The following is a 12,500-nucleotide window of genomic DNA, read 5'->3' on the forward strand; positions in this document are numbered from 1 at the left end:
TGTCATAAAGTCACATAATACGACACAGTGATGTCATAAAGTCACATAATACGACACAGTGATGTCATAAAGTCACATAATATGACACAGTGGTTTCCTAAAGTCTCATAATATGACACACTGATGTCATAAAGTCACATACAATGACAGTGATGTCATAAAGTCACATAATACGATACGGTAATGTCATGAAGTCACATACAACGACAGTGATGTCATAAAGTCACATAATATGACACAGTGATGTCATAAAGTCACATAATACGACACAGTGATGTCATAAAGTCTCATAATACAACACACATTGATGTCATAAAGTCACATACAATGAAAGTTATATCATAAAGTCACATAATACGACACAGTGATGTCATAAAGTCACATAATACGACACAGTGATTTCATAAAGTCTCATAATATGACACACTGATGTCAAAGTCACATACAATGACAGTGATGTCATAAAGTCACATAATACGACACAGTGATGTCATAAAGTCACATAATACGACACAGTGATGTCATAAAGTCACATAATACGACAGTGATATCATAAAGTCACATAATACGAAACAGTGATATCATAAAGTCACATAATACGACACAGTAATGTCACAGTCACATACAATGACAGTGATGTCATAAAGTCATATAATACGACACAGTGATGTCATAAAGTCACATAATACGACACAGCGATGTCATAAAGTCACATAATACGACACAGTGATGTCATAAAGTCACATAATACGACACAGTGATGTCATAAAGTCACATAATATGACAGTGATATCATAAAGTCACATAATACGACACAGTGATATCATAAAGTCACATAATACGACACAGTAATGTCACAGTCACATACAATGACAGTGATGTCATAAAGTCATATAATACGACACAGTGATGTCATAAAGTCACATAATACGACACAGCGATGTCAAAGTCTCATAATATGACACAGCAATGTCATGAAGTCACATAATACGACACAGTAATGTCATAAAGTCACATAATACGATACGGTAATGTCATGAAGTCACATACAACGACAGTGATGTCATAAAGTCACATAATATGACACAGTAATGTCATGAAGTCACGTAATACGATACAGTAATGTCATGAAGTCACATACAATGACAGTGATGTCATAAATTCACAATACGATGCAGTGACGTCATCAAGTCACATAATACGACACAGTGATGTCATAAAGTCTCATAATACGTCACAGCGATGTCATAAAGTCTCATAATATGATACAGAGATGTCAAAGTCACATAATACAGCACAGTGATGTGATAAAGTCACATAATATGAAACAATAATGTCATAAAGTCACATAATACGACACAGTGATGCCATAAAGTCACATAATATGAAACAATAATGTCATAAAGTCACATAATATGAAACAATAATGTCATAAAGTCACATAATACGACACAGTGATGTCATAAAGTCACATAATATGAAACAATAATGTCATAAAGTCACATAATATGAAACAATAATGTCATAAAGTCACATAATACGACACAGTGATGTCATAAAGTCACATAATATGAAACAATAATGTCATAAAGTCACATAATACGACACAGTGATGCCATAAAGTCACATAATACGACACAGTGATGTCATAAAGTCACATAATACGACACAGTGATGTCATAAAGTCTCATAATACGACACAGCGATGTCATAAAGTCACATAATACGATACAGTTATGTCATAAAGTCACATAATATGACACAGTGATGTCATAAAGTCACATAATATGACACACTGATGTCATAAAGTCACATAATATGACACAGTGATGTCATAAAGTCACATAATATGATACAGTTATGTCATAAAGTCACATAATATGACAGTGATGTCATAAAGTCACATAATATGACACAGTGATGTCATAAAGTCACATAATATGATACAGTTATGTCATAAAGTCACATAATATGACACAGTGATGTCATGAAGTCACATACTATGACACACTGATGTCATAGTCACATACAATGACAGTGATGTCATAAAGTCACGTAATACGATACAGTTATGTCATAAAGTCACATAATATGACACAGTGATGTCATAGTCACATAATATGATACAGTTATGTCATAAAGCCACATAATACGACACAGCGATGTCATAAAGTCTCATAATACGATACACTGATGTCATAAAGTCACATACAATGACAGTGATGTCATGAATTCACATAATATGACACAGTGATGTCATTAAGTCTCATAATACGACACAGTGATGTCATAAAGTCACATACAATGACAGTGATGTCATGAAGTCACATAATATGACACAGTGATGTCATTAAGTCTCATAATACGACACAGTGATGTCATAAAGTCACATAATATGACACAGTGATGTCATTAAGTCTCATAATACGACACAGTGATGTCATAAAGTCACATAATATGACACAGTGATGTCATTAAGTCTCATAATACGACACAGTGATGTCATAAAGTCACATACAATGACAGAGATGTCATAAAGTCACATAATACGACACAGTGATGTCATAAAGTCTCATAATATGACACACTGATGTCATAAAGTCACATACAATGACAGTGATGTCATATAGTCACATAATACGACACAGTGATGTCATAAAGTATCATAATATGACACACTGATGTCAAAGTCACATACAATGACAGTGATGTCATACAGTCACATAATACGACACTGATGTCATGAAGTCACATAATATGACACAGTGATGTCATAAATTCTCATAATACGACACAGCGATGTCATAGTCACATAATACGATACAGTTATGTCATAAAGTCACATAATATGAAACAATAGTCATAAAGTCACATAATATGAAACAATAATATCATGAAGTCACATAATACGACACACTGATGTCATAAAGTCACATACAATGACAGTGATGTCATATAGTCACATAATACGACACAGTGATGTCATAAAGTCTCATAATACGACACACTGATGTCATAAAGTCACATACAATGACAGTGATGTCATATAGTCACATAATACGACACAGTGATGTCATAAAGTCACATAATATGAAACAATAATGTCATAAATTCACATAATACGACACAGTGATGTCATAAAGTCTCATAATACGACACAGCGATGTCATAAAGTCTCATAATACGATACACTGATGTCATAAAGTCACATAATACGACACAGTGATGTCATAAAGTCACATAATACGACACAGTGATGTCATAAAGTCTCATAATACGATACACTGATGTCATAAAGTCACATAATACGACACAGCGATGTCATAAAGTCTCATAATACGATACACTGATGTCATAAAGTCACATAATACGACACAGTGATGTCATAAAGTCACATAATACGACACAGTGATGTCATAAAGTCTCATAATACGATACACTGATGTCATAAAGTCACATAATACGATACACTGATGTCATACAGTCTCATAATTCGACACACGTCATAAAGTCACATAATACAACACAATGATGTCATAAAGTCACATAATATGACACAGTGATGTCATAAAGTCTCATAATACAACACACATTGATGTCATAAAGTCACATACAATGAAAGTTATATCATAAAGTCACATAATACGACACAGTGATGTCATAAAGTCACATAATACGACACAGTGATTTCATAAAGTCTCATAATATGACACACTGATGTCAAAGTCACATACAATGACAGTGATGTCATAAAGTCACATAATACGACACAGTGATGTCATAAAGTCACATAATACGACACAGTGATGTCATAAAGTCACATAATACGACAGTGATATCATAAAGTCACATAATACGAAACAGTGATATCATAAAGTCACATAATACGACACAGTAATGTCACAGTCACATACAATGACAGTGATGTCATAAAGTCACATAATACGACACAGTGATGTCATAAAGTCACATAATACGACACAGTGATGTCATAAAGTCACATAATACGACAGTGATATCATAAAGTCACATAATACGACACAGTGATATCATAAAGTCACATAATACGACACAGTAATGTCACAGTCACATACAATGACAGTGATGTCATAAAGTCATATAATACGACACAGTGATGTCATAAAGTCACATAATACGACACAGCGATGTCAAAGTCTCATAATATGACACAGCAATGTCATGAAGTCACATAATACGACACAGTAATGTCATAAAGTCACATAATACGATACGGTAATGTCATGAAGTCACATACAACGACAGTGATGTCATAAAGTCTCATAATACGATACACTGATGTCATAAAGTCACATAATACGACACAGAGATGTCATAAAGTCACATAATACGACACAGTGATGTCATAATGTATCATAATATGACACACTGATGTCATAGTCACATACAATGACAGTGATGTCATATAGTCACATAATACGACACAGTGATGTCATAAAGTCTCATAATACGACACACTGATGTCAAAGTCACATACAATGACTGTGATGTCATAAAGTCACATAATACGACACTGATGTCATGAAGTCACATAATATGACACAGTGATGTCATAAAGTCACATAATACGACACAGTGATGTCATAAAGTCACATAATATGACACAGTGATGTCATAAAGTCACATACTATGACACACTGATGTCATGAAGTCACATACAATGACAGTGATGTCATAAAGTCACATAATACGATACAGTGTTGTCATAAAGTCTCATAATACCATACACTGATGTTATAAAGTCACATAAATTGACAGTGATGTCATAAAGTCACATAATACGACACAGTGATGTCATAAAGTCTCATAATACGACACAGTGATGTCAAAGTCTCATAATACGATACAGTGATGTCATAAAGTCACATAATATGACACAGTTATGTCATATAGTCACACAATATGACACAGTGATGTCATAAAGTCACATACTATGACACAGTGATGTCATAGTCACATACAATGACAGTGATGTCATAAAGTCACATAATACGATACAGTGTTGTCATGAAGTCTCATAATACGATACACTGATGTCATAAAGTCTCATAATACGATACACTGATGTCATAAAGTCACATACAATGACAGTGATGTCATGAAGTCACATAATACGACACAGTGATGTCATGAAGTCTCATAATATGACACAGTGATGTCATGAAGTCACATACAATGACAGTGATGTCATAAAGTCACATAATACGATACAGTGTTGTCATAAAGTCTCATAATACCATACACTGATGTCATAAAGTCTCATAATACGACACACTGACGTCATAGTCACATTCAATGACAGTGATGTCATAAAGTCACATAATACGACACAGTGATGTCATAAAGTCTCATAATACGACACACTGATGTCATATAGTCACATAATACGACACAGTGATGTCATAAAATCACATAATATGACACAGTGTTGTCATAAAGTCACATAATACGACACAGTGATGTCATAAAGTCACATAATACGACACAGTGATGTCATGTAGTCACATAATACGACACAGTGATATCATGAAGTCACATAATACGACACAATAATGTCACAGTCACATACAATGACAGTGATGTCATAAAGTCATATAATACGACACAGTGATGTCATAAAGTCACATAATACGACACAGTGATGTCATGTAGTCACATAATACGACACACTGATATCATGAAGTCACATAATATGACACAATAATGTCACAGTCACATACAATGACAGTGATGTCATAAAGTCATATAATACGACACAGTGATGTCATAAAGTCATATAATACGACACAGTGATGTCATAAAGTCACATAATACGACACAGCGATGCCATAAAGTCACATACAATGACAGTGATGTCATATAGTCACATAATACGACACAGTGATGTCATAAAGTCACATAATACGACACAGTGATGTCATAAAGTCACATAATACGATACAGTGATGTCATAAAGTCACATAATACGACACAGCAATGTCATAAAGTCACATAATACGACACAGTAATGTCATAACGTCACATACAATGACAGTGATGTCATAAAGACACATAATACGATACGGTAATGACGAAGTCACTTACAACGACAGTGATGTCATAAAGTCACATAATATGACACAGTGATGTTATAAAGTCTCATAATATGAAACAATAATGTCATAACGTCTCATAATATGACATAGTAATGTCATGAAGTCACATAATACGACACAGTGATGTCATAAAGTCACATAATACGACACAGTGATGTCATAAAGTCACATAATACGACACAGTAATGTCATAAAGTCACATACAATGACAGTCATGTCATAAAGTCACATAATACGACACAGTGATGTCATAGTCACATACAATGACAGTCATGTCATAAAGTCACATAATACGACACAGTGATGTCATAAAGTCACATAATACAACACAGTGATGTCATAAAGCCACATAATACGACACAGTGACATCCTAAAGTCTTATAATATGACATAGTGCTGTCAAGAAGTCTCATAATATGAAGTATCCGCATAAATGTATTATAATAATGACTATTATTATAAACTATTAGAATATTGTTATACATGAAATGTTTCTGTAATAATGTGAAAATGTAGGAATGTAAAATAATAATAGAACTCTGCAGGTCTTCAGGACTTCATGCATTTTTCTCTGGTCATGTTGGCGCACTGCTGCCCTCTGCTGGACCGAGAACAACAACACAACACACTGTCCTTTATTATTGCGTCCTGACTCGGACAGTGTCATGGTCATGTGTTAAACCCATCAGGGAATGCTGTTACACAACAACACTCCACACTGCTGAGTCTCATTTATTCATGCATCACTTTTTATCCATTTATAGTTACATTTAATGTTCTGTGAAATGAGTTCCTGTTGTTACATCTGTTATAGAGGAGAACCAGGAGAACTTTCTTCCCAGAGCAGCTTCCATCACCTTCCACCAGTCTGACCTCAGTGACCCCTAATGTTTATTACACTGTGTGTGTAAATAGTGAGTGTACCAGTGACAGTGTGTGTAGATAGCGACTAGTTACTCTTCGATGTTCTAACAGTGGATGTACAGCAAGAGGGAAAAGTCAGATGATGGACAGATCTTGGTGGGATCAGGGGCAGGTGGTCAGGGATTTCACTGTACACAGCACTACAACATTAAACCACTGACCACCAGGGAGTCCGTCATGCTGAATATTGCATGTGATGTGAAAATGTAGAGTAGATTTTCTGCTTTTATCATTTCTGTAATCTAAATATTTATGAAGCAGGTTCTGACCTGCAGTGCAGCAGCAGAGTGACAGGAGAGTGACCACGGGTATGGCTCTCTGTGTGTGTGTGTGTGTGTGTGTGTGTGTGTGTGTGTGTGTGTGTGTGTGTGTGTGTGTGTGTGTGTGTAAAGTACACTACTCCTGGGTGCACTTTCATGATGTGAGACACTGAGCTGCTGCTCCTCTCCTGAACTTGTGCTGTAAGTTTGGTTGATATTGTAAAAGGACCACTGGACATGTCACATTTAACCATACGAGCAAGAAACAGGGAAGTGACCCAGAGGATTAAAGTGGGACATGTCTGTCTGATTATTAGTATTGATTTCATTTCTCTGTGACAATGCACGTTGTTGTGGTGTTTGACCGCCACCTAGTGGACACTTCACACAACAACTTGTTTAAGATCATCAGTAAGATTCACCTCAGACTTCCTCACCTGGTCTGACCTGCTGCTCTCATCACACTCGGTTTCATTCAGACACTGAGGATCACGTGAGGGAGAGTTTTATCTGTAAAGTGGAAGCATTAAAGGAAAACTCTGGACCACATTAATCCTCTTCATGGTGCTGTGTGGAGCTGCTGGGATTCTGAGAGAAGATCTGGCTCCTGACGTTACAGTGGAGTTTGATTAAAGAAAAGAGAATCACTAAAGAGTTTCTTTAATCTTTTAAAAAAGTTTAGTATTTAAGATGAAAACTCCTTCATGGTCATGTTGATTTGTTTGTTTTATCCATAATGCCGTTCCCCTTAATGTGGATTAGTGGTGCAGTGGGATTTGGCCCTCAATTCAGCTCTACATTAAAACCACCACCAACAACAAACCTCACCCCCAGTATCAACCTCACCACCTCCACCACCAGCACCAACCTGACCACCACCAATGACCCCACCCCCAACCCCACCACCGCCACCAACCCCAACATCTCCGACGCCAGCAACAAACCCACCATCTCCAACACCATAATCACCACCACCCACAACCCCACCACCTCCACCATCTCCACCAACCCCACCATCTCAAACACCACCTGCACCAACCCCACCACCACCCACCAACTCCACCTCCACTCTCATCAGCTTGTTAATTATCTGAGGCAAGTCTCTGATTGTAACGCTCATGCTGTTTAATAAGAGACAGGAAAAACACAGACAGAATGTCCAGGTTTCATCCACGTTTAATCAGATTCAGCAACGAAAACAACAAGAACCAAGGTGCAGTTCTGATCAACTAACTGTGAAGTGTACACTGGTCCAGACTTTTTAACACACACACACACACACACACACACACAAAACACACCAAACACCAAAAACACACAATGTTTATACTTCATTCCTGCATAGATTAGATAATCCACACACACACACACACACACACACACACACACACAGGGCTGGAGTTTGGTCCATAAAATCAACAAACAATAAAGATAATGATTATTACATTATTACATGTGGATATAATTATACATGGAATGTATGTGTGTGTGTGTGTGTGTGTGTGTTTACTCTGAGAGGAAGAGATCTGCCCCAGGGGCTGCTGGGAGGTGTTTAGTTAATAGTGTGTAAATATGTTGTGTCATGATAAATGTATAGATTTCTATTTAAAGTGTGTGAGCGCAGACAGGAAGTGATGCGGCCCACAGGGATGCTGGGAGCTGCAGTATTTGCGGCTTGTTGGTAGCCGAGTGTGTGTATGAGGGAGTGTGTGTGTGTGTGTTCTAGCGGACGAGCGGGGTCTGTTTGAGTGAGATGAGGACCGAGCGCATGCGGGACACGTCTTTGGCCTGTTTGCTGGATTTGGGGTTAAAGTCGCAGAGTCGCGCCACTCGCTCCCACTCCGTCCCCGGACTGCTGTCATCCGCCTCCGAGCGAATCACCTCCTCCGCCGCCCTGCCAACACACACACACACACACACACTCCATTATACACATATACATACCCATGTTTAAACACACCTAAACACAGTTCAGACTCCCACCCTCCCCCAGTGCGCGCACACACACACACACACACACACACACACACACACACACACACACACACACACACCTTGACATGAATTCCTACAGATCCTCTGTTGACCTTTTTCAGAAATATTTACATTTAACAAGTGGAATTTATTCTACTCCACTTATAATAATAATAATAAATAATTAAAAAGTACAAATAATTATACCAATAATAAAAATATTTAAAAATATTTAATATTACTACTACTAATAATAATAATAAAAAATAAAAAATACAAATAAATAATAACAAAAAAAAATAATAATAATAATAAATAACAAATATTTGATATTAAAAATAATAATAATCACTAAATGAGTGGCGGTGTTTGCGTACAGCTCTGTACAGATGGACCGACTCGTCCTCCATTTAAATTAAAAGATGGACATGCATGCCATCAGCCAATAGCGTTTAGGACACACCCACCTCGCTGTCCCATCCAGTCAGAGCAGGACAGGAGTCTGATCTTAGTTTAGTGAGTTAACTGGTTAAATGTGGACACTGTGCTGATGACAGAGTGCGAGTCAGTGGGTGTCAGGGGGATCAGTTAGGACACGCCCCCAAGAGCTTAGTGTCTGTAATAATAATAATAATGATAATAATAATAATAATAATAATAGAGAAATGATGCTAGTTTCTCACACACAGAGCAAAATGAGGATGAGAGCCTGCATGTTCATGTTCACTGACCAAATCTCACACACACACACACACACATCCAGTATCATAGCATTAGCAGTGACAGAAAATTAGCCATTAGCAATGTCTTCACTCTCCCCCTTTAATCATCTTCTACTTCACTTTTTTTTTTAAATCATCATCATCATCATCATCATCATCATTTTTCTGTTCTGTTTTTTTACTTAACTGGTCTAGGCGGTAGCAAGGATGGTTAATATGAGTGCTTAAAAGGTGCATAGAGAAAAGAAACACAAGGAAGAAACAGAGCACAAGTCAGATATAAATCTAGGAAATGAAAAGAAAAGGAGGTCGATGCAGGTGATGGAAGCAGGCATGCAGAGAGAGAGAGAGAGAGAGAGAGAGAGAGGAAGAGAGAGAGAGAGAGAGAGGAAGAGAGACACACAGTCGGGTTTCACCATCACTCCCAGTGCGCTTAGCCTGCAGCCTTCATCATCAGCGCTCTGACAGCAGAACCTTCCCCTTAAACTCTCCTCAATGCAGTCCAGCAGCTGCCCGAGGGTCAGCACCAGGCTAACATAGCTAACCGCTTCCTGTGAGACCACGCCCACGTCCTTTAAATCACACCGTTCAGTAACTTTCAGATTCAACTCCATCTTCAAAACAAAGAAACAAGCTGGAAGGGGGTGGGGCTACCCAAATTAAGCAGAGTTGCAGTGTAAAGATTAGAGATGGAGTTCTTTTCTCAGCCACGCTGCAGACGAATCCCGCCTCCTGGACTCTGACTGGACGGGAGATTTGTGATGAATCCTGATGAAGTCCATGGTTAATTTTCCTTCAGATACACTCGCATTAGCAGCATTAGCAACATTAGCATGGTAGCTTCAGTGTAAAAATTAAAGAAGCACAGCTGATGGACTGCACTTATGGTAAAAAGGGGACAGAGGGATTCTTTCTTTCTTTCTTTATTTATTAAGTACTCTCGGCTCACAATAATTTGAAAATCAGGCTGCAGGATTATTGTGAACACTGATTATTAGCACTAAACACATCTTAGCTATCAATCCTGCTGTCAGGGTGTGGCTAGTCACCGTGGTAACCAGTAAAACGTCGTCCTAGCTACACAGTACCCGGTCTATATATTCTGTATCATTGTGCTTTCGATGATTGTCAGACGTGTGGATGAACATGAGGGCTGCACCGCTAAGCTAAAGCTAAAGCCTGCATATCACTGACCCTCTAAACCACACACACACACACACACACACACACACAACTAGCTACACCAAAGCTACAGTGACGCTAACCATCCACCTGGATTTGCAGCACCATCGTGTCCTGGCAAAGCCGATTAAAGGAATTTGAAAATGTGAATAATAAATTTTTGAGGATTGCCGGACACACAGGCGCTGAAAACAAGTCTGAACTAGTGCTAATCCTGGGCTTCTGCTAACACTCTAACACACGATTACATCACAACGACCCCTGTAACACCGAGACTCCAACATCTACTCCAGATCAAATTAAAGATGGATGGAAAAATGATAAAAGCACATGACAAAGCTGCACGACTGAACCAAAGAAAAACACACACACGAATGACATGAACACACACACACACACACAACACGACACGACACCGATTCCTCACACACTTTACAAAAAAAACAAACAAACAAAAAGAAACGGAACAGAAGTGAAAGTCATGCGACAGTGTGTTTGAGCTGAACCCAGAGTGGAGGACGGAGAAGCCGAGTGTTAAAGAAGATGGACGAGTGTGAGGAAGAAAAGAAAGGATGTTAGTTGAGCAAACATACACATAACCAATCAGGTGAGCGAAGGGCTGTTTGTAGAAATCCTCGTCCAAAACCCTGGAAAAATCCGCCAAAGGAGAGGCAGCCAATCAGGAGAGAGCACACAGAGAGAAAGAGAGAGCAGTGAAAGGAGAACACACACTCAGACAGACACACACACACACACACACTCCATATCTTAAGATCAGACATTAGGTATAATTCTGAAAACCATGTGCCAAAATCATCACACTTAGGGAGTCATTTCTGTTGGTTCAGTTAAATGATTCATTCACTGATTCACTCACTTCCACATTTTGAAGAGTTTGAACTTAGGAGTCATTTAAACTGATTCACTGAACAACACACGAATCGTGAATCAGATCGAAAAGAGTCAGTGATTCATACGCTGACTTACTGAGGAGAGAAAACCGAATCTCAGTCATGAGCAAAAGATTCAAACACTGTTGATCATGACTTAAATGATTCACTGAATCAAACAGTAAAGGAACATTTAGGGATATATCACATAACTGATTATCAGCACATGCCTTTAACACACACACACATACACAGACACACACACACAAAATTAATAACCAAACATGTCATTTCATTTAATATTAGACATATATTTGTAAAGTGTTTTATCTTTACAACAAAGGAGAATGAACTTGGACTCACTCACACACACACACAAACATGCACACACACACACACACAAACACACACACA

The 12,500-nt window shown here is 37.8% G+C and overlaps 1 protein-coding gene across 3 annotated transcripts in view; it reads right to left on the bottom strand.

Annotated features, from left to right (window-relative positions):
• Window positions 1-8,476: 8,476 nt before the first annotated feature.
• clta (clathrin, light chain A) overlaps window positions 8,477-12,500 on the bottom strand; it is a 27,106-nt gene continuing 23,082 nt past the window's right edge. The window contains exons 5-7 of one of the 3 annotated variants that reach the window (XM_058385216.1): window positions 11,790-11,843; window positions 10,202-10,237; window positions 8,477-9,212 (exon numbers count right to left, since the gene is read on the bottom strand). In XM_058385216.1, coding sequence (XP_058241199.1) covers window positions 9,041-9,212; window positions 10,202-10,237; window positions 11,790-11,843 — 262 coding nt within the window. In that variant the 3' untranslated portion in view covers window positions 8,477-9,040. The remainder of the gene's footprint in view (window positions 9,213-10,201; window positions 10,238-11,789; window positions 11,844-12,500) is intronic. The other 2 variants (XM_058385217.1, XM_058385218.1) reach the window with 2 other exon arrangements.

Source organism: Hemibagrus wyckioides, linkage group LG29, assembly GCF_019097595.1.
Source record: "Hemibagrus wyckioides isolate EC202008001 linkage group LG29, SWU_Hwy_1.0, whole genome shotgun sequence".
Taxonomy (NCBI): Eukaryota; Metazoa; Chordata; class Actinopteri; order Siluriformes; family Bagridae; genus Hemibagrus; species Hemibagrus wyckioides.